This window comes from Sardina pilchardus, chromosome 8, assembly GCF_963854185.1.
Source record: "Sardina pilchardus chromosome 8, fSarPil1.1, whole genome shotgun sequence".
NCBI classification, from domain to species: Eukaryota; Metazoa; Chordata; class Actinopteri; order Clupeiformes; family Clupeidae; genus Sardina; species Sardina pilchardus.
In genome coordinates this window covers 22418723-22441922 of record NC_085001.1, presented here as the reverse complement: position 1 = coordinate 22441922, position 23200 = coordinate 22418723, and the positions used below count along the sequence as shown (strand labels likewise).

The 23200-nt window shown below is 39.7% G+C and overlaps 3 protein-coding genes across 4 annotated transcripts; all 3 read right to left on the bottom strand.

Moving 5' to 3' along the window:
- Positions 1-426: 426 nt before the first annotated feature.
- On the bottom strand, positions 427-8661 carry LOC134088997 (arrestin domain-containing protein 3-like). The gene is made up of 7 exons (XM_062543246.1): positions 8020-8661; positions 7873-7917; positions 5131-5191; positions 4884-5031; positions 4245-4341; positions 3717-3973; positions 427-1657 (listed from the first exon to the last, which is right to left on the bottom strand). The coding sequence occupies exons 1-7, from the start codon at positions 8279-8281 to the stop codon at positions 1316-1318; spliced, it is 1212 nt and encodes a 403-aa protein (XP_062399230.1). The 5' UTR covers positions 8282-8661; the 3' UTR covers positions 427-1315.
- A 2021-nt stretch (positions 8662-10682) lies between these two features.
- On the bottom strand, positions 10683-16554 carry LOC134088996 (arrestin domain-containing protein 3-like). Of its 2 annotated transcripts, none has more exons than XM_062543244.1 (7): positions 16213-16554; positions 16066-16110; positions 15373-15433; positions 15118-15265; positions 14769-14865; positions 14273-14529; positions 10683-12200 (listed from the first exon to the last, which is right to left on the bottom strand). In XM_062543244.1, the coding sequence occupies exons 1-7, from the start codon at positions 16502-16504 to the stop codon at positions 11907-11909; spliced, it is 1194 nt and encodes a 397-aa protein (XP_062399228.1). In that variant the 5' UTR covers positions 16505-16554; the 3' UTR covers positions 10683-11906. The 2 variants fall into 2 exon arrangements, with proteins under 2 accessions (XP_062399228.1, XP_062399229.1); XM_062543245.1 differs by having other exon boundaries at positions 16219-16554.
- A 1753-nt stretch (positions 16555-18307) lies between these two features.
- Positions 18308-21516, bottom strand: LOC134089707 (arrestin domain-containing protein 3-like). Its single transcript, XM_062544152.1, has 7 exons — positions 21408-21516; positions 20726-20761; positions 19799-19859; positions 19535-19682; positions 19327-19423; positions 18797-19053; positions 18308-18660 (listed from the first exon to the last, which is right to left on the bottom strand). Exons 1-7 carry the CDS (start codon positions 21514-21516, stop codon positions 18433-18435), a joined length of 936 nt encoding a protein of 311 aa, XP_062400136.1. The 3' UTR covers positions 18308-18432.
- Between the last annotated feature and the right edge of the window lie 1684 nt (positions 21517-23200).

Sequence of the window (23200 nt, the reverse complement as noted above, 5' to 3'; positions counted from 1 at the left end):
ACTTAAACCATCCATTCATGGCAACTGACAGAGATATAAACATTTAGGGCAGCTGTTCCCAACTGGTATGAACCATCATAGAGACTTTGTCAATACTACTGCATTATATCATGATACAATATTTAAGTAAAATAGGATGTGTGAGAGTGGATTTGGTACCCACAGCTGTGGTTTGGCCAGAGGCGTAAGTTCCACTGGCAATCACACATAATGGTCTATTGAAATGTGTAATCTTAGTGTGGTGACTATCTAAATCAGTGCAGTGTTTGCCAGTCACCATTGTGACAAAGAAAAGATATAAGGATATTGTAATAACATGTTATATAACACAACATGAAATAGCCTGACCTTATATTTACCTTTGGAATTCACTTTTTATGATAGTGATTTCATGCAAGTGCTGACGATAGGCAATGGCAGTTGGCATTTGTTTTCATTTGTGTTCATAATTGTTTATAAAGGATGTGCTGTCAAATATGTTACACCATGATTATCAATATGCTATGGTGTTACAGTTATGTGAACTTAACAGCTTACTTGTGTGTGGAAATAATAGGCTTTTGTCTGCTTTGGCCCGAGTGTATGTTTGCAGCTGATATGAAAAATGGCGAGTCATGCTTCTCTTCTCTTTGAAGCCTTAAAGGTCTTTAGGTCTCCATAAAGAGTGGATATCGGTTTTGTTCTGGGGCCCAATGAGCATGCTATAACCTGCAACATCTCATCAAACAGTTACAGTAGGTGGAAGTTTGGTCATTACAGTAATAGAGCCAAATGTCAGAGTTCAAGTTAGCCAGTAGGTGGCATCCTTTACAAAGTAATTACAAAATAAACAATTCTCCCTCAAGGGGTAACAGTATTGTTTTGTGGGGGATTAATTCATTGTTGTGAATTAAACGAAGCTGTGTGAAAAAATAACACGGATGATGAATAGATACCTTGCAAATAACAGGATTGTTATGTTAAGGAAAAGTCTATACACAAAATACATTTAAATAAAGTTTTAATGTAAAAATATCAATCAATCTTCAATCTGGAAAAATGAAGACATCATATTTTTGTCTAAGACATATTGGCTAAGACATATTGGCTAAGATATATTGACAAACGCTAATGTAAATGATATTGCACTAACTTCTCTAAGTGCCCCTGATAAGATCATCCTAAGAGTCATGGTAGAAAACATATACAGTCCATCTTTTGCAACCTTGTTTGCAGTCTTTCACTCATTTCGTTCAGGTGTGGGGAAAAAATCCTCTTCGTATCCCCTCCTCTTTTATCAACTACTGAAACATATTATTCATCACTATTTGATCACTCAAGGTTTATCATAATAATTAGGTAATGGAGGATACAGTGCATAGGACTCATAGGATGGAGGAGGAGCAGCAGCAGGAGCAGAGGGAGCAGAAGGAGCAGGAGGAGCAGCAGGAGCAGAAGTAGGAGGAGCAAAAGGAGCAAAAGGATCAGAAGGACCAGGAGGACCAGGAGGAGCAGTGTATGGGGCGCTGTTCCACCCTTCTTGGCCAGGGTTCCAATAACCCCCAAACCCAGTAGATGGAGCTGGTGGAGCAAAGTCTCCCTTGGCTGGCGCCAGCGGAAGAATGACAATAGGAAATTTGATCTCGGGGTCAGAGGCATATGGAACATCAAGGTAGACCTGGAAAACACCGGCACACATGAATTACAAGCATGCCACTTTGAAAAAACCTCCGAATGAGAGCTTCTTTTTGACAATATTCAAAACTATGGCATTTGGTTATTGCTGAACCATGAACTGGTGAACTGGCTTGCAGGTTTATCAACCACTTTTGCAAAATTGTGCATCTCAGACGCAGTTGAAACCGTGACCCAGCTAGTGGCAACCTATGTTTTTCCGCTTCTGTGCAGAAACACATTGACAGTTGTGATAGTCAAAATTTGTGTTTACGTAAAAGGGGAAAGGGAGGCTAAAGTAGGGTGACCACCGACCAGACTGTGAAAAGGATACTTGTGGCTAAAAGTGAGGTCAATTGGGCCGAAATGATGACACCCCAAATGTTTTTGCATGTCTGCAAATGGCCAGTGGCCTTGTTCACCAATACGTTCAAATGCAGAGACATGTGTATGTGTGACTGACCACAGAGCTTGCGTGTCATTTTTTCATCATCACTACCTATAAGCATTGTTTCCTGTGGAGCATTTGTGAAAAAGGCAGAAACATTCCCAAAAAGGACAACACTCATACCCAGGTCCAGACGGTGGTCTCAAAATCTGGACTGTCGTGACGAATGTTCACCCTAGTATTTAGTCATTGCATAAAGATGCCAGTTACTTGCGGTCACAGATTTAAGAATATTAAGTGAATGATCAAGGTTGGACAAACCACTTCACAGTGTGTTTATCATCGTTGTATAGTGTTTCTTCAATGTGCATGGCAACATTCATCAACTCATCAAGAAACACTGATGAGCACCTGAATGTCACCCCTCTCTTCATCCACTGGATCTACAACTTCCTCAGCAACAGGCCACAGACAGTGAAAATAGGGACAACATCATCATCTACCATCATCACCAACACTGGAGCCCCCCAAGGTTGCGTACTCAGTCCCTTCCTGTACACACTCTACACAAATGGCTGCCATAGTTCATTACCCAACACCACTTACTACAAATATGCAGATGACACAGCCATAGTAGGACTACTTACAGACAACAGTTCCATCACAGCTCAACACCAGTACATCACAGATTTTGCACTGTGGTGCTCTGATAACAACTCAACATTGACAAAACAAAAGAACTGGTCATTCGCACATCAAAAACAGCCCCTGGACTCACTCACATCATCATCCATGGTCAACCAGTTGAATAGGTCAGCACTTTCAAATATCTTGGCCTCACCATTGACAATAAGCTTAACTTCAATGAACATGTCACCATCACACAGAAACGTGCACAACAGGGACTGTATGTCATACGCAAACTAAGATCACTGTCTGTTGCCCCCCACCTCCTTCTGCTACAAAAGCATCATCCAACCCCTTCTACTCTACTGTTCCCCCTGTTTCTTCACCATACTAAATGTCACCAGCAAGAACAAACTCAGTAAAATCTCACACCTAGTATCCAAGATAATACAGCTTCCCAGTGTCAAACTCCGGTGACAATAATCCATCCCCATTATTTTGTGTTTATGTTGTCTGCACTGTCCACTTTTGCTTGCACTGTGTTGAGGAGGGAGGGGGACTAGAGGGGAGGGGGTGTGCTACATGTTATATGTTATATATATGTTATATATTATATGTTACGTGTGATGTGGGATATGTTATATGTATGAGACTGTGATGTGAACATCAAATGCCGCTGTCTTTTTTATGGAATGTATTGACGTTTTATTGTCCTTTATGGGACAATAAAAGACTATCTAACATTGTTTAGAAAGCACATATTATTTGTGTCCCAAACCATATCAATGCCAATCATGTTTCACATTTCCATCAGTTGTCATCCACATGGCCATTTGTTTTCACAAACAAGCCAATCAGGTGCCACATTAGTGAACACAAAAGTATGTTGTCTATGGATATCCCCATGTGTTGTGTTGGCAGTTTCCAAGTTGGCAATATCAACCAATCCACATGAACAACATCAAGTGTGGCCATCTGTAATGTGTCACAATTGGGAGGGCACTTCATCACTCTCTCCAAGTCTATTCAATACAGCCATGATTCTTACCTTGAGTCTGTATTCAACCTTCAGGATCCTACAGTCAAGGATGGACATGGTGAGACTTGGTGGGATGGTGAGGATTTTGGTTATGGTTTGATGTGTAGACTGCGCAATGGGCTCTCCTTCCACTTTCACTAGCTCGTGAGTGCTCAACCTCCTTTTGCCCCGTGCAAAGAAACTGTGCTTAGAGTAAAGGCAGTACTTTGGTTTGAGGTCCCGCGAGGAGCTGTTCTGAACTTCGGCCACAACCTTAATTCCTTCTCCTGTAAGAACAACAGAGTCATGGGGAATTACAGTATTTCATATGGAAGGATAACACATATACACAATAACTGACCATTTTCACAAAGTTTTCTGTGTGCGTCCAAACCTTCCACATATCATAGCCAGCACTTGAAACCACGTCTATCTAGAGCCTCTGCCCAAGGGTGATATTCACAGAGAGAGAGAGAGAGAGATAGAGAGAGAGAGAGAGAGAGAGAGAGATAGAGTGATATTAGAGGGCTGAAATGTCTCTATGTTTTGAAATCTTACCCAAAGAGTAGCCCATTCTGTCTGTGTGGATACTGAATGACACATTTCCAGAGGTAAACAGTTTCATCCGCTTGTCTTTTGTACCATCCTGGGGTGCCTAAATGAACAGAACGATGTGTTGTAACATAAGGCACACAAAATTGGTTCACCAGAAAACAGACCTTGGTCAGTCAATTCAGAGCAACTTTATATGTCCAAGTGGTAAAGAAAGAAACAGATAACCAATGTGTAGGTGTGGCACGGTTCACAAAATCCACGGTTCGGTTCGTATCACGGTTTAGGGTCACGGTTTTCGGTTCGGTACGGTTCTTGTTGTTATTTTTTCTTTTACTCTTTAACACTCCAGAAACATATTTCAGCATATAGCTTAATCATCCACAATTAGGCTAGAGTATTTAGAGAATAGTTATCATGTAATAATGCACAAACTGAATTTGACTTCACATAAAGCACATTATTGTCTGAGGAAACTTTAAGCTTCAGTTGAGATTTTGATAAAGCAAGAGGGAAGACAATGTGCTTACAATAAGACAACTGATAGGCTATCAAGTGAGCACATACTGGTGAAGAGAAGGCATGCGTCCATGCGGGTGTGTTGCTTGAAGTGCTATATTAATGAATAAATCACAATGGGCTCACCATAAGAGCTGGATCTGTAATGACTGGCTTTGGAATATAGTGGATCTCCACTTTGTCTTTGCTTGAGAGTCGCATTGACCTGCTCAGTTTTGTCTCCAAGAAGTAACCAACATATCCCCATGCACCTTTAAAGGATGCTGGGAGAGTCCTGGGAAAAAGGGGACGATAAATAAAAAATGGCCTCAGGTCACTTTGTAACCTCATGTCTATTATAAAATTAGGTGTCTGCTACAATATTAGGACTCACTGCTGTGGGACCTGAAATGCGAATGGGTACACATGAGTTCCAGGGGCAACAACGTCACAATCTGGAGAAAAGTTTAAAAAAAAAAAAAAAAAAAGGGGGGGTGGGGGGTTACAGTGCAGTGGTAGAGAGCAGGATAGTTTGATACTCCAGGTCACTATCTAAATTAGCAAAGTTTAAAATGTGGTATTACAATGTCCTGTTTCAAGTGAAAAGGCACTTCAAATCATCCCATATGAAATGGGTGAAATTGATCCCTTCTTCCAATAACAATTTAGTAACAACTAGGCCAACTTCAAATAAATGTTTCTGGTAGCTTTTGAAATTCCAGCCTACTGTCCCATACAGAATAATGGAAAGCTGTTTCAGTCTGTTTCAGGTTCTACTGCATTTCTTTTGTGCTAAATTAAGTTATCCTTTTCAGAGCAACCATTTGTTTAGGGTAATTTTATTTTTGAAGAAAGGCCTACTCTCACAGACAGATACTGACAGTGTATTGCAATTTATAAAGTTAGTAAATGATGACATAGCCCACTATTCTGCAACCTTGGAAAACGAGACCAATTATTGTAAAGAGGATCACCAAGTCTAAACTAGAAATGCAATTCCAAGGAATTACCAGTGCATGAAAATGCAAAAATAGATAGATAATGTAGATATGGTTACTAAGGTGTAGCTAGGGTAAACATGGTGGTTGCATAGTTTACAGAGTTGATAGTGTGAAGGTAGACAGTTTAAAGATGCAACGTTCCAGTTCTAACTTAACTAATGATTTCTATTCATGTTAAAATGTTGATTAGCTAACTTAGCTAATGATTTCTAGCAGTTACGCTAAAAATGCTTATTATGCTAGCAATGCTAACATTACTAACAATGCTAACCAGGTTGATTAGCTAACTTAACCGATGATTTCTAGCAGTAATGCTAACTATGCTAAAAATGCTAAATTTGCTAACAATGCTAACCAGGTTGATTAGCTAACTTAGTTGATGATTTTTTGCAGTTATGCTAAAAATGCTAACTATGCTAACAATGCTAACCATGCTAACTAGCTAACTTGCTAGTGAGGATTTTTATTTTGAAACATTTGTTGCTAGGGTATCCATGGTGGCCACTATCAGGAAACAAGAAGTTACTGCAGTATAATCATGTTGGTTATTATGGAAACGGTCATAAACACTTAATTTTAATAGTTGCTATGTTGGTTGCTAGGTACATGGAGGTTTCATGAAGTTGACTGGAGGCATAGTGGATGATAACTGACAGTTAGAATGGTTGAACAGTTCAATAGTTGAGTAGTTTCAGTGGTTAAATGATTTAATAGTGTATTATTGCAGTGAGGACCTTTATTTTGAAACAGTTGTGGACAGAGGAAGTAGTGAAACAGGACATATAAACGCTGCTTGAGAGGGACCCACAGTAAATACTTTAAAAGTTGTATATAGTCTAATTAATGTTGATAGACAGAATGTTTAATGGATGTTGATAGGCAGATTGTTTAATAGATATTGATTGACAGTTTAATGGGTGGATGAGTGAATGGTCTGAAGAAGATGAATGGATAGAAGGTTGGATGGAATGTGCCTTATATTCTTGTTAAGAGAGACACTGATACAGCTCTCTGAGAGTAGTTGACACAGGTGTAATCAATTTAACTGGCTAGTCTTAAGAGAGCCAGTGTACTCTTAAAGCCTGAGACAGAGTAAATAATTTAAAAGTTGAATGTAGATAGTCTAATTAATGTTGATAGACAGAGAGTTTAATGGATGTTGATAGACAGATTGTTTAATGGATGTTGATAGACAGTTTAATGGGTGGATGAGTGAATGGTCTGAAGAAGATGAATGGATAGAATGTTGGATGGAATGTGCCTTATATTCTTGTAGAATGGAGAGACACAGCTCTCTACTGAGAGTAGTGGATACAGATACAGGTGTAATCAATTAACTGGCTAGTCTTAAGAGAGCCAGCCTGAGACACAGTAGATTGTTTAAAAGTTGAATGTAGAGCGTCTAATTGATGTTGATAGGCAGACTGTTTAGAATGGGTGGATGAGTAAATGGTTTGAAGATGATGAATGGATAGAAAGTTGGATGGAATTAGGAAGACTTATGTTGATACAGTTGATACAGGGGAACAGAAAATGTAGTCTCAAGAGAGCCAGTGTTTGTTTAATGCCTGAGAGAGAGAGAGAGCTGCTGCACCTGGACTGGCCACCTGGCGTAACATTCTAATTGCTGCCGTGATGTCATAATGAGCAATGTTAAGTCTATGGGGAAATTTTTAATAGTTTTTAATTTATAGTTTAAAAAGTATAAAAGTTACAAAGTTGAAAAATACATTGCACAGGTCTCCTTAGTAAGACCTACGTAGCAAAGTTTGAATCAAGTTTCTACGTTAAACGGTTCAAGCTGAATAGCGAGCGTTAGAAGAAGTTGGAATAATAAGAAACCTAGGAAGAACAGTACAGTGCATTTTCATGCACTGTAATTAAAGTATGTATGTGGACAATATAGGACAATATTACTCCCAAATGTTGTGTAGGGTGGATCAAAAGCTACCGGACACATCAGTGATGAATTAATGTCAAGGTAGGCCTACTCCACAGTCCACATTTTCACAATTCAGTCACATTAGTTGGATCATTAGGTTCCTTAGCAAGAAATGGTCAAGTAGCCTACTATGAAATTGAAATGTTTGAGTGTTTGAGCATTGTAATGAGATTCAGATGTGCAAATAACTTACAGGGCTGTCCAGATGCATTTTTCAACAGACCTGGGGCAAAGTCATCTAAAACAAGCATTAAGCACAGGTTAGGTTACGACCACGACACAGTATTACCTAGACCTGTAGGTTAGCGCAGTGGTTCACTATGACATTCATATAACTTGCCGTTGCCTTTGACTTCCTTTATGAAATATTGCTCGGACGTGAAGTACTTCTCCTTGTCCCAGTATGTGACTGTTCTTTTCCCGTGACGCTCCGTCCAACGTACGAACGCTTTGGCTTTAAATTTAATGAGAAGGCTGTCTATTTTCGTGTCCTTTGCTATTTCAACGGTAACTCGTCCGTGTATTAAATCTCCGTTGGTGAAAGTGTTGCTGGGATTCACGGCATCGTAGGTAACTGAAATCTTCTTAATAGTTTGCGACATATTGTTTTTGTATGGCTATTCACGGTGCGGAGGTGAGTTCACCTGTAATGTTCACAGTCACGGACTTCTAAACTCTGAGTTTTAAGCTCATAGCTGTGTTTCAACCAGAGAGACACACCCATATTTGCTGGGTGTGAACCTACGCCATATAGGTCTTGTGACGACGAGACTTTGCCGTCTGCAAACAAATTTAAATGTCAATGTAAATGCACATGTAAATGTAAATGTCTTTGCATGTGCAGTGCATGCCCTTCTGAAGCCCAATTCACACCAAAGATTCCCGACGCGACGAGACTGAGTTGCAGAAGTTGCACGTAGTTGCAAGCAGTCGCAAGCCGTCGCACTGCATTAAACACGTTGAGTCGCAGTCGCAAGGTTTTAGAACGTTGCGGCTCGTCTCGTCTGGAATCTTTGGTCTGAACCAAAGCCATCGATATCTCAAAGTTGCGACACTACCATTGACTCCCGTGTACAAACAATGGCGGCACATCCGGGAACTATTCCATTCAGAATGAATGAATATAATAAGACTTTTCTACATGACTTATAGTCGTGTGCATAATAATGCATTTTCATTGAGTAATATATATGTATGTGGAAATGCAGTTTATAGTAATTTTCATCGAGTATTTACCGTAAATATTAATGCGATCGCTGCTGTCAATCCCGTAGTAAACCAGGGACCGAGGGAACTACTGAGTCTACCCACTAACCACGTGACCGCTCTAATCTGGCTTTAACATGGAAGTCAACGGCTGTCGCAACTTTGAGATATCGATGGCTTTGGTCTGAACCAGAGAGGGTTAAAGCGGAACCCTACTTAAAAGTCCTATAGGATTCCAAATTCCAAACAGATTTTGGAACCAATAGGACCCTAGGATTGACCAGAGCCATATAGATACTGTATGGCTCTGGGATTGACAATCCTACAGGACTCCAATCAGATTTCGATTTTTTGTTTGTTTGTTTGTTTGTTTGTTTGTTTTGGACAATCATATGGCATGCATGTCCCCTCCACCATGCAATCCTATATAGGAAGCCTACAAGATTTTGGTTCCAAAATCTGATCTTTTTGATGAAGGTTTACAAATGCATTAGCCTATATAAACAGAATATAGAAAGAAGAAAATGTCTCTGATCCATTATTATGAGTGCATGATTCTGACTTAAGGTAGCTTAGTTAGAAATCAGTGACATGACTTCTATTATTTTGTGCTATGCGACTGCTGCACACACCCTTAATAAACATGACTCCTACCTTGGTTGAAAGATTACAGAAGCTAGGTTTAGCTGTGACAATATCCGTAAAATACTGTATACTATCAAAAGTTAATGCTATTTTTCGCAGTAGAATCCACATTTTAAAGCCTGGTAATTTTATGCTACCTTGTAGGCCTAGTTGCCGGTTAGATATTGTGCCTATACTGAGACTCTGCATAATGAAAACGCTTTGTATGTCCCTATTCTTCTTTGGTGGCATAGCTGATCCACAAAGCACAAAAAGGTGCAAAAATGTACATACTGAAGGACGAAGGGAATATTAAAATGTTTTAGACTGGCCTTTTTTGAGTTGTGTATTGATAGACAACCTTGATAACTCAGCCTACCCGACACACCCACTTGCTTGTCTGTCAGAGCCACCTTGACACTCTTGTGCGTGTCAGATAACCCCCCGTTGGTTTCAGCCAATTAAAAGACAGTGTTTCTTGTACTGTCATCCTGCCCAAATAGCACAAGTTTGCTAAAATATTGGGGACAATTTTGTCATCTCAAAATATTGATAGTATCTAGCGTCCCCCCCCCCCCCCCCCCCCCCACCCCCCCTAAACCTATAGGCACTATTACATTAACAATAGTGGCAGGTTAAAATAAACAAGCTGGGCATTTCGTGCATATAGCCTATTGAAATAGTAGGGAGCAGATCCAGTAAGTGTTCTACAAGCCAAGGTGAGAGATTTCAATTTAATTCTGGCCACTGTAGAAAGCCAATGAAGAGAAACTAAAAGAGGAATTACATGTGTCCTCTTTGGCTGATTAAAGACCAAGCTTGCTGCATTATTCTGAATAATCGATCTGTAATAATATCACAACACACGCAGGTCAGGCCAGCTAACAGAATTACAGTAGTTTAGTTTGGAGATAACCATGGCCTTTACAAGAAGTTGTGTTTGAGTCTTGTGTCAGATAAGATGGGATCTTCTTAATGTTGTAAAGGGCAAACCGACATGCTACATGCTCAGAGAAGTTAAGTTGGTCATCATTTACTGTTCCAATGGCAACTGCTCAACTTCTAGGCCCCTTTTCTCTTTGTGCCTATCAACAACCACTTAAAATCATAGACAGTAAAATAAATGGACAGAGACACCCCATAGACTTAATAAAGATAAAGACAACTATCAGGAGTGGTATATAGCTTTAGTTAGTCGTGTGAAAATGTACAACCTTCATCAATCCATGAAATGGAAGAAAATACATAGGGTGGGAGTGGATTTGGTACCCACAGCTGTGGTTTGGCCAGAGGCATAAGTTCCACTGGCAATCACACATAATGGTCTTTGCAGAACAGTGTTTGCCAGTCACCATTGTGATAAAGAAAAGATAAGGCAATTGTAATAACATGTTATATAACACAACATGAAATATCCTGACCTTATATTTACCTTTGGAATTCACTTTTTATGATAGTAGCCTAATTTCATGCAAATGCTGACAATAGGCAATGGCAGTTGGCATTTGTTTTCATTCGTGTTCATAATTGTTTATAAAGGATGTGCTGTCAAATATGTTACACCATGATTATCAATATGCTATGGTGTTACAGTTATGTGAACTTACAGTAACAGCTTACTTGTGTGTGGAAATAATAGGCTTTTGTCTGCTTTGGCCCGAGTGTATGTTTGCAGCTGATATGAAAAATGGCGAGTCATGCTTCTCTTCTCTTTGAAGCCTTAAAGGTCTTTAGGTCTCCATAAAGAGTGGATATCAGTTTTGTTCTGGGGCCCAATGAGCATGCTATAACCTTAGCAACATCTCATCAAACAGTTACAGTAGGTGGAAGTTTGGTCATTACAGTAATAGAGCCAAATGTCAGAGTTCAAGTTAGCCAGTAGGTGGCACCCTTTACAGTAATTACAAAATAAACAATTCTCCCTCAAGGGGTAACAGTATTGTTTTGTGGAGGATTAATTCATTGTTGTGAATTAAACGAAGCTGTGTGAAAAAATAACAAGGATGATAAATAGATACCTTGCAAATAACAGGATTGTTATGTTAAGGAAAAGTCTATATACAAAATACATTTAAATAAAGTTTTAATGTAAAAATATCAATCAATCTTCACACTGAAAAAATGAAGACGTCATATTTTTGAGTAAGACATATTGGCTAAGATATATTGACAAACGCTAATGATATTGCACTAACTTCTCTATGTGCCCCTGATAAGATCATCCTAAGAGTCATGGTAGAAAACATAATATACAGTCCATCTTTTGCAACCTTGTTCGCAGTCTTTCGTTCATTTCCTTCAGGTGTGGGAAAAAAAATCCTCTTCGTATCCCTTCCTCTTTTATCAACTACTGAAACATATTATTCATCACTAGTTGATCACTCAAGGTTTATCATACTAATTAGGTAATGGAGGATACAGTGCATAGGACTCATAGGATGGAGGAGGAGCAGCGGCAGGAGCAGAGGGAGCAGAAGGAGCAGCAGGAGCAAAAGGAGCAAAAGCAGCAGAGGGACCAGGAGGAGCAGTGTATGGGGCGCTGTTCCACCCTTCTTGGCCAGGGTTCCAATAACCCCCAAACCCAGTAGATGGAGCTGGTGGAGCAAAGTCTCCCTTGGCTGGCGCCGGCGGAATAATGACAATAGGAAATGTGATCTCGGGGTCAGAGGCATATGGAACATCAAGGTAGACCTGAAAAACACCGGCACACATGAATTACAAGCATGCCACTTTGAAAAAAACTCCGAATGAGAGCTTCTTTTTGACAATATTCAAAACTATGGCATTTGGTTATTACTGAACCATGAACTGGTGAACTGGCTTGCAGGTTTATCAACCACTTTTGCAAAATTGTGCATCTCAGACGCAGTTGGAACAGCGACCCAGCTAGCGATTAGAAAGGCAACCTATGTTTTTCCGCTTCTGTGCAGAAACACATCGACAGTTGTGATAGTCAAAATTTTAGTTTACGTAAGGGGAAAGGGAGGCTAAAGTAGGGTGACCACCGACCAGACTGTGAAAAGGATACTTGTGGCTAAAAGTGAGGTCAATTGGGCCGAAATGATGACACCCCAAATGTTTTTGCATGTCTGCAAATGGCCAGTGGCCTTGTTCACCAATACGTTCAAATGCAGAGACATGTGTAGCCTATAGTATGTGTGACTGACCGCAAAGCTTGCGTGTCATTTTTTCATCATCACTACCTATAAGCATTGTTTCCTGTGGAGCATTTGTGAAAATGGCAGAAACATTCCCAAAAAGGACAACACTCATACCAGTTCCAGACAGAGGTCTCAAAATCTGGACTGTCGCGACGAATGTTCACCCTAGTATTTAGTCATTGCATAAAGATGCCAGTTACTTGTGGTCACGGAATTAAGAATATTAAGTGCATGATCAAGGTTGGACAAACCACTTCACAGTGTGTTTATCATCGTTGTATAGTGTTTCTTCAATGTGCATGGCAACATTCATCAACTCATCAAGAAACACTGATGAGCAGCTGAATGTCACCCCTCTCCTCATCCACTGGATCTACAACTTCCTCAGCAACAGGCCAGACAGTGAAAATAGGGACAACATCATCATCTACCACCATCACCAACACTGGAGCCCCCCAAGGTTGCGTACTCAGTCCCTTCCTGTACACACTCTACACAAATGGCTGCCAGAGTTCATTACCCAACACCACTTACTACAAATATGCAGATGACACAGCCAAGGACTACTTAGAGACAACAGTTCCATCACAGCTCAACACCAGTCCATCACAGATTTTGCACTGTTGTACTCTGATAACAACTCAACATTGACAAAACAAAAGAACTGGTCATTCACACATCAAAAACAGCCTCTGGACTCACTCACATCACCCTCCATGGTCAACCAGTTGAACAGGTCAGCACTTTCAAATATCTTGGCCTCACCATTGACAATAAGCTTAACTTCAATGAACATGTCACCATCACACAGAAACGTGCACAACAGGGACTGTATGTCATATGCAAACTAAGATCACTGTCTGTTGCCCCCCACCTCCTTCTGCTACAAAAGCATCATCCAACCCCTTCTACTCTACTGTTCCCCCTGTTTCTTCACCATACTAAATGTCACCAGCAAGAACAAACTCAGTAAAATCTCACACCTAGCATCCAAGATAATACAGCTTCCCAGTGTCAAACTCCGGTGACAATAACCCATCCCCATACTTTTGTGTTTATGTTGTCCACTTTTGCTTGCACTGTGTTGAGGAGGGAGGGGGACTAGAGGGTAGGGGGTGTATGGTTGGTGTCATATTAAATGCTACATGTTATATGTTATATATATGTTATTATATGTTATGTGTGATGTGTGATATGTTATATGTATAAGACTGTGATGTGAACATCAAATGCCGCTGTCTTTTTTATGGAATGTATTGACGTTTTATTGTCCTTTATAGAACAATAAAAGACTATCTAACATTGTTTAGAAAGCACATATTATTTGTGTCCCAAACCATATCAATGCCAATCATGTTTCACATTTCCATCTGTTGTCATCCACATGGCCATTTATTTTCACAAACAAGCCAATCAGGTGCCACATTAGTGGACATAAAAGTATGTTGTCTATGGATATCCCCATGTGTTGGCAGTTTCCATGTTGGCAATATCAACCAATCCACATGAAAAACATCAAGTGTGGCCATCTGTAATGTGTCACAATTGGGAGGGCACTTCATCACTCTCTCCAAGTCTATTCAACACAGCCATGATTCTTACCTTGAGTCTGTATTCAACCTTCAGGATCCTACAGTCAAGGATGGACATGGTGAGACTTGGTGGGATGGTGAGGATTTTGGTTATGGTTTGATGTGTGGATTGCGCAATGGGCTCTCCTTCCACTTTCACTATATCATGAGTGCTCAACCTCCTTTTGCCCCGTGCAAAGAAACTGTGCTTAGAGTAAAGGCAGTACTTTGGTTTGAGGTCCCGCGAGGAGCTGTTCTGAACTTCGGCCACAACCTTAATTCCTTCTCCTGTAAGAACAACAGAGTCACAGGGAATTACAGTATTTAATATGGAAGGATAACACATATACACAATAACTGACCATTTTCACAAAGTTTTCTGTATGTGTCCAAACCTTCCACATATCATAGCCAGCACTTGAAACCATGTCTATCTAGAGCCTCTGCCCAAGGGTGATATTCACAGAGAGAGAGAGAGAGAGAGAGATATTAGAGGGCTGAAATGTCTCAATGTTTTGAAATCTTACCCAAAGAGTAGCCCATTCTGTCTGTGTGGATACTGAATGACACATTTCCAGAGGTAAACAGTTTCATCCGCTTGTCTTTTGTACCATCCTGGGGTATCTGAATGAACAGAACGATGTGTTGTAACATAAGGCACACAAAATTGGTTGACCAGAAAACAGACCTTGGTCAATCAATTCAGAGCAACTTTATATGCCCAAGTGGTAAAGAAAGAAACAGATAACCAATGTGCTTACAATAAGACAACTGATAGGCTATCAAGTGAGCACATACTGGTGAAGAGAAGGCATGCGTCCATGCGGGTGTGTTGCTTGAAGTGCTATATTAATGAATAAATCACAATGGGCTCACCATAAGAGCTGGATCTGTAATGACTGGCTTTGGAATATAGTGGATCTCCACTTTGTCTTTGCTTGAGAGTCGCATTGACCTGCTCAGTTTTGTCACCAAGAAGTAACCAACATATCCCCATTCACCTTTAAAGGATGCTGGGAGAGTCCTGGGAAAAAGGGGAAGATAAAAAAAAAAAAAAAAAATGGCCTCAGGTCACTTTGTAACCTCATGTCTACTATAAAATTAGGTGTCTGCTACAATATTAGGACTCACTGCTGTGGGACCTGAAAAGCGAATGGGTACACATGAGTTCCAGGGGCAACAACGTCACAATCTGTAGAAAAGTTTAATGAAAAGTGTGAAAGTGATCCCTTCTTCCAATAACAATTTAGTAACAACTAGGCCTACTTCAAATAAATGTTTCTGGTAGCTTTTGAAATTCCAGCCTGTCCCATACAGAATAATGGAAAGCTGTTTCAGTCTGTTTCAGGTTCTACTGCATTTCTTTTGTGCTAAATTCCAGTCATTCTTTTCAGAACAACCATTTGTTTAGGGTAATTTTCTTTTTGAAGAAAGGCCCACTCTCACAGACAGGTATACTGACAGTGTATTGCAATTTATAAAGTTAGTAATGATGACATAGCCTACCATTTTGCAACCTTGGAAAGTGAGACCAATTATTGTAAAGAGGATCACCAAGTCTAAATTAAAATATGTATGTGGACATTAAAGGACAATATTACTTCAAAATGTTGTGTAGGGTGGAACAAAAGCTACCGGACACGTCAGTGATGAATTAATGTTAAGGTAGGCCTACTCCACTCCACAGTCCACCTTTTCACAATTCAGTCACATTAGTTGGATCATTAGGTTCCTTAGCAAGAAATGGTCAAGTAGCCTACTATGAAATTAAAATGTTTGAGTGTTTGAGCATTGTAATGAGATTCAGATGTGCAAATAACTTACAGGGCTGTCCAGATGCATTTTTCAACAGACCTGGGGCAAAGTCATCTAAAACAAGCATTAAGCACAGGTTAGGTTACGACCACGACACAGTATTACCTAGACCTGTAGGTTAGCGCAGTGGTTCACTATGACATTCATATAACTTGCCGTTGCCTTTGACTTCCTTTATGAAATATTGCTCGGACGTGAAGTACTTCTCCTTGTCCCAGTATGTGACTGTTCCTTTCCCGTGATGCCCGGTCCCGTGATGCCCGGTCCCGTGATGCTCGGTCCAACGTACGAACGCTTTGGCTTTAAATTTAATGAGAAGGCTGTCTATTTTCGTGTCCTTTGCTACTTCAACGGTAACTCGTCCGTGTATTAAATCTCCGTTGGTGAAAGTGTTGCTGGGATTCACGGCATCGTAGGTAACTGAAATCTTCTTAATAGTTTGCGACATATTGTTCTTGTATGGCTATTCACGGTGCGGAGGTAAGTTCACCTGTAATGTTCACAGTGACGGACTTCTAAACTTAAGCTCATAGCTGTGTTACAACCAGAGAGACACACCCATATTTGCTGGGTGTGAATGTGAACCAACGCCATTGGTCTTGTGACGACGAGACTTTGCCGTCTGCAAACAAATTTAAATGTTAATGTAAATGCAAATGTAAATGTGAATGTACATTTCTTTGCATGTGCAGTGCATGCCCTTCTCTAAAAGTCCTATAGGATTCCAAATTCCAAACAGATTTTGGAACCAATAGGATCATAGGATTGACCAGAGCCATATAGATATATATATATGGCTCTGGGATTGACAATTCTACAGGACTCCAATCAGATTTCGATTTTTTGTTTGTTTGTTTGTTTGTTTGTTTGTTTTGGACAATCATATGGCATGCATGTCCCCTCCACCATGCAATCCGAATCCTATATAGGAAGCCTACAAGATTTTGGTTCCAAAATCTGATTGGAATCCTATAGGACTTTTTGATGAAGGTTACAAATGCATTAGCCTATATAAACAGAAGAAGAACATGTCTCTGATCCATTATTTATTATGAGTGCATGATTCTGACTTAAGGTAGCTTAGTTAGAAATCAGTGACATGACTTCTATTATTTTGTGCTATGCGACTGCTGCACACACCCTTAATAAACATGACTCCTACCTTGGTTGAAAGATTGCAGAAGCTAGGTTTAGCTGTGACAATATCCGTAACATATACTATCAAAAGTTAATGCTATTTTTCACGGTAGAATCCACATTTTAAAGCCTGGTCATTTTATGCTACCTTGTAGGCCTAGTTGCCAGTTAGTTATTGTGCCTACTGAGACTCTGCATAATGAAAACGCTTTGTATGTCCCTATTCTTCTTTGGTGGCATACTGTAGCTGATCCACAAAGCACAAAAAGGTGCAAAAATGTACATGCTGAAGGTCAAAGGGAATATTCAAATGTTTTACATTGGCCTATTTTGAGTTGTGTATTGGTAGACAACCTTGATAAGAGCCACCTTGTCAGAGCCACCTTGTGCGTGTCAGATAACCCCCCGTTGGTTTCAGCCAATTAAATGACAGTGTTTCTTGTACTGTCATCCTGCCCAAATAGCACAAGTTTGCTAAAATATTGGGGACAATTTTGTCATCTCAAAATATTGATAGTATCTAGCGTCCCCCCTAAACCTATGCTCATGATATAGGCACTATTACATTAACAATAGCGGCAGGTTAAAATAAACAAGCTTGGCATTTTGCGCATATAGCCTATTGAAATAGAAGGGAGCAGATCCAGTAGGTGTTCTACAAGCCAAGGTGAGAGATTTCAATTTAATTCTGGCCACTGTAGGAAGCCAATGAAGAGAAACTAAAAGAGGATTTACATGTGTCCTCTTTGGCTGATTAAAGACCAAGCTTGCTGCACTATTCTGAATAATCTATCTGTAATAATATCACAACACAAGCAGGTCAGGCCAGCTAACAGAATTACAGTAGTTTAGTTTGGAGATAACCATGGCCTTTACAAGAAGTTGTGTTTGAGTCTTGTGTCAGATAAGATGAGATCTTCTTAATGTTGTAAAGGGCAAACCGACATGCTACATGCTCAGAGAAGTTAAGTTGGTCATCATTTACTGTTCCAATGCCAACTGCTCAACTTCTAGGCCCCTTTTCTCTTTTGTGCCTATCAACAACCACTTTAAATCATAGACAGTAAAAGAAATGGACAGAGACACCCCATAGACTTCGATAAAGACAACTATCAGGAGTGGTATATAGCTTTAGTTAGTCGTGTGAAAATGTACAACCTTCATCAATCCATGAAATGGAAGAAAATACATAGGGTAACTAATTATGGACACATTCACAATGCCAAGTGTCATCTTCAGTCAGTTCGGATATGGGGGATATGGGGGATAAGCCCCATAGGACTCATAAGCAGGTGGAGGAGCAGTGTAGGGAGTGTTGCCCCATCCTGCTTGGCCAGGGTTGGAATAACCCTCAAACCCAGTATTGGGCTGTGGAGGAGCTGACAGGTCCCTGGTTGGGAGAATCGGCAGAATGACAATTGGAACCACAATCTCTGGGTCAGTGGCATATGGTACGTCAAGATAGACCTGTAAGACACAGATCGCGGAAATATACATGATGTGGCATCTCCCATAAACTGGCATTCACCAATTGCTGCAAGGACAGATATTTCACCTTGACTTGATATGATTGTTGATGTTTTAGCGTGTATATGGTACTCACCTTGAGGTGGTGCTCAACTTTCAGGACCTTACAGTTAAAGATGGATACGTTGGCGCTTGGTGGGATGGTGAGGACTTTGGTGAGGGTTTGTTTTGTGGAAGGCGGAATGGGCTCTCCTTCTTCTTTCTGTATTACATGGAAGCCTACATCCCTTCTGCCCATTGCATGGTAGGTGAGCTTCTCGTTGAGACTGTACTTGGTTTTGAGGGTACGAGACGAGCTGTTCTGAACCTCTAAAATAATCTTAATGTTTTCTCCTGTGAAGGAAACAGGAGCAGTGAATTTACAGAAAGGCATGGCCATGATTGATAAAAGAAAGTAGATGTCCTCACACTGGAGACTCCAAAACCGTCTCCAGTGTGCGGACATACTTTCTTTTATCACTGTTACAATTATTGTGTCCTGCACCTGGTCCTAGTGAGGTGGGATGTGCATGCACCTACTTAACCTAAATGGCTATGATTGATGTCACAGATGGACACACACACACACACACACACACACACACACACACTCTGTTGAATTATTACCCAAATAGTAGCCCATTCTCTCTGTTTGCATACTGAATGAAACATTCCCAGAGGTGAAGAGTTTCATCTTTTTGTCAGTCATGCCATGTTGTGGGGTCTGAATGAAAACAACAGGTGGAATTGGCTAACTGCAAAGCATAGAACATAGCATGGAACATAGCATGTCCATTTATGAGGTGTAATGGCAAAACCAAAATAACATTCTCACCATGAGACCTGGAATGGTCAAGTCCGGCTTTGGCATGTAGCGTAATTCTGTTGCTGCTTTGTTTGGGATTTTCATTGACCTGCTCAATTTAGCCTCCAAGAAGTACTGAACATATCCATGCAACACTTTAATAGAGGCTGGGAAAATCCTGCTCAAAGAAAACAAAGTAACTTGCCCGGTGTCATTGGCAGATGTGTAAAAGAATTAAACTAAAGCACCCCTCCAACCCCTTGTCTTCCACCACCACATACAAATTAAACTTACGTTGGGGGAAACTGAAATGTGAATGGATAAACATGAGTCCCAGGGGCAATTACATGGCAGTCTGAATAAAAACAAGTGGCATTATGTTTAAAAGGGTATGGATGTTTGAAAACATAAGCATGGCATGGAAGAATAGATTTACTGAGCATTACATTTTTATATTATAGATTATTATATTATAGATTGATTTATGATTGATTTTGGTAGGATTTCTAGATTGACATGTTAACAGTGTACACCCCCACCTTGAAATCCAACATCATAATCTCAATGGGCTTCTTTCACCAACCATTAAAATATGTCTAGCCAAAACCCACCTCACAGAGACACTAATATCTTTTACTTAGACAAGATTACTCAAGAGCACTCTTAAGCATATGTGAGTACATATTTGTTTGTGTAAACTAAGTGTTTTTTGTATTTGCATAATTTCTATATTTCTGCATTTGCATAATAATATATTATTTATATTGTTATAGTGAAAACTTGTTTACTTTTTGGATATTTTTGTGTAACAGAAATTCCACCATTTTACAAAACAGTACAGTCAGTTTTTTCAAAATAAAATAAACACAATTACTAACACTTTTTCGAATTTGGTGCAAAAAAAAGTGTTGTTTGTTATGTTTATTTATTTCAAAGGATCTTAATGCTACAGTATGTAAATGAGTCAACTGTATTTTATTAAAACAATAATAATAATGATTTTATTTAAAAGTATAATAAATTATCAAATATATAGTTGTATTAAATGTTATACCTGCTGAAATTATGAAAATGTGTATAGTGCTCTTGGGTTTGCGTAGATTCTGTTCTTTAAAAAGTGAGTGAGTGAATTCCTTCATAAGAATGGTTGGTGAATGAGGTTCATTGTTTTCTACACAGTCATGCACAATTACACAGGCCCAAGTCTCAACTGTTACTTACAGGGCTGCCCTTCTTCAGTTTTCAACAGAACTACATCTGTGTAATTTAAGAAAACAAGTAAGTTATTACCACACACATTCGTAATTAGAACAATTATTGGAGCTTTATTGGTCTTGGTCTCTGACAGATTTGATCACATTGCCAAAACTAATTTGTTAATAAACTGAAATAAAGCGAAAGCTAGTTGAGTGGTTGCTGTTTTTTTAGTTGAGTGGTTGCTGGTTTTCTTTCTACTTATTTTATGCATTGTTTTAGTTAAGACCTGTGTATCCTTGGGCCCCTTTCATCAACTGTCCCGCCCAAACCTGACTTCTTCTAATGTAAAGCGCTTTGGGTCGACGCCTGTTGTATTTAAATGTGCTATATAAATAAAAGTGACTTGACTCGACTTGAATGTAACACAGCACAATAAAAGGAACCTGATTAGAACAGGGCAATTAAGCTGAAAGCTCCAAGAGGTCGTGGTTTGCAGGGGACTTTCATAAAATGGTTACTACATACATCTGGTAATCTTTCGCAATTAAGCACGCAGTAGCAAAAAAATCCAATCATTCGACTGCAAATCATACTTCTTCTGCCAAGCAATGTACACTAGCTCTTCAGTGATAATGGTTGGAAGTAACACACAGACCCAGCAACATAGTCTTTGACACACTAATGCACATTAGTGCTGTGTCAGTACATGTGTGATCACAGAGCATTTTGCAGCAGTTTATATCGCCGTTGGTAAAGGTGTTGCTGTCATTTATGGCATCGTAGGTAACTGAAAACTTTTTGACAGTCTGCGACATCTTGTAGTCTGAATGTTTGCCCTCTTATGGAAGCTCTAGCATTATTTCACCTGTCTTATCATTACTCAGCTAATATACCTGCTCTGCTGTCTCCGGTGCCAACAACACAAAGACTCCACCTCCACCAACATCCCTATCAATTCATCTTGGTGGAAGCTCTAGATTTCACCAGGCAGCATCTGCCAGGTCAAGTCTGTACAAGTCCTGGATTGCAGATGGGGGCTACACCAAAAGCAATTATGTATTTAGCAAACTTGTACATTTTTGTGTTGTGCAAACACTTTGAGCTTCATTTTAACTTTTAAAAATCATATTTTTCTGGTAGAAAGATAGTCTTGCTGTCACCTATTTACACTGTTCTTCCTGCTTGCAGAGAATGAATGGAATCCTCTGTGATACGTATTTCCTTTACAGACCCACCCATATCACAATTACAAGCCTTTGGATATGTAGGCTTTTTAGAAAAGGTTAGGTTTCAGGTGTGTTTCATTGTTTCTGCGAACACGGGAATGTAATTTTTCGTTAATTAATCGTGAGGAATCTTGAAAAAATACATTTCAGGAGGACGCATTACAGACAAAAAGACTACAACAGTTGGGTGACATCAGGGTCTCACATCCTTAAGTGTGTACAACGATAATAATAATAATAATAATAATAATGAACACCATAAGATGCTTGGTTATCTTTTGTGACCAAACTGGCTCACATTGTAAATGTCCTGGCTGGCTGTTGCTGGCTCCTCTGTTATCGTATACGGAAGTGTCTACACTAGTCCAACAGTCAAAGAAGTGGAAAAACTTGTCTAACCACTTTAGAGACTCCACTGCAGCAACATGCACATTTATATAGTGTCCATTGTAAAAGGTCAAAAGACACGCCTGTTTTCCTAATATGATTGGGTCTTTGACTTCTTATAGCTTCATGACCCCAGGTGCCATTTGTGTAATGGAATGACAACTAAATACACACAGAGACAGCTTTTAACTTATCATAGGCAAACACTGGCATTGAATGGGACCGACTCATGTTTTGGAACATGGGTTTTCTTGGTCTACTAAGTCCAGGCAGGGCATTATGATTGTGTGATGAGGGATAAATTCAGTCCTTGTAACATGCTCGGTGATTACAGGACAAACAAAAAAAAACTCAGTCATGTCCTTAAGATTGAAGGGTTGATACATTTGCATGATGCCACTTTGCGCAGTGCAGCAGTAGGCTAACCATGATGTTTGAATTGTGGTAGAAAATATCTAATTTGGAAGTTGTGCAATGCTACACAATTCATGCATGCAGATGCAGTCTCGCTCAACGTTCTGTATGCCTGAAATCTAGACATCATGTTTTCATCATGTCATTCTTTCAGCCAGGGGAACATCATGATTTTCATGAATATCATGAGGGCAGCACTATGGACAGAACTATGAAAGAATTACGGACCTGAAGTGGAGAAACCAGCATCACTGAGTTGAGATACTTTAGCATGGAGAACCCCAAAAAATTTTAAAAAAAAATTAAAAAAAAAAAAACCCAGAGAAATCTGCATGGCTGAAGAGAAATGGTCCAACATCCCTCCCAAGTATTGCTGATAAATAAAACTGACAAAAAGTGACTGGAAACATTTGTTAGAGGTCTCTGAAATGAAATTAGTCCAGTTTTGAAAAAGAGGATGTCATATACAGTA

What these genes read in the sequence shown, in the direction of transcription:
- LOC134088997 (XM_062543246.1), bottom strand. Translation starts at nt 8,281, where the DNA reads ATGTCGCAAACTATTAAGAAGATTTCAGTTACCTACGATGCCGTGAAT. An exon ending in GCATTTCAGGTCCCACAGCA is followed by an intron (nt 5,032 to 5,130) that starts GTGAGTCCTAAT and finishes CCTTTTTCCCAG; the next exon opens with GACTCTCCCAGCATCCTTTA. An exon ending in AGGTTGAATACAGACTCAAG is followed by an intron (nt 1,658 to 3,716) that starts GTAAGAATCATG and finishes GGTGTTTTCCAG; the next exon opens with GTCTACCTTGATGTTCCATA.
- LOC134088996 (XM_062543244.1), bottom strand. Translation starts at nt 16,504, where the DNA reads ATGTCGCAAACTATTAAGAAGATTTCAGTTACCTACGATGCCGTGAAT. An exon ending in AAATGCATCTGGACAGCCCT is followed by an intron (nt 15,434 to 16,065) that starts GTAAGTTATTTG and finishes ACTTTTCTACAG; the next exon opens with ATTGTGACGTTGTTGCCCCT. An exon ending in GCTTTTCAGGTCCCACAGCA is followed by an intron (nt 15,266 to 15,372) that starts GTGAGTCCTAAT and finishes CCTTTTTCCCAG; the next exon opens with GACTCTCCCAGCATCCTTTA.
- LOC134089707 (XM_062544152.1), bottom strand. Translation starts at nt 21,516, where the DNA reads ATGTCGCAGACTGTCAAAAAGTTTTCAGTTACCTACGATGCCATAAAT. An exon ending in AATGCTCTGTGATCACACAT is followed by an intron (nt 20,762 to 21,407) that starts GTACTGACACAG and finishes TAAATTACACAG; the next exon opens with ATGTAGTTCTGTTGAAAACT. An exon ending in GAGAATGGGCTACTATTTGG is followed by an intron (nt 19,054 to 19,326) that starts GTAATAATTCAA and finishes TTTCCTTCACAG; the next exon opens with GAGAAAACATTAAGATTATT.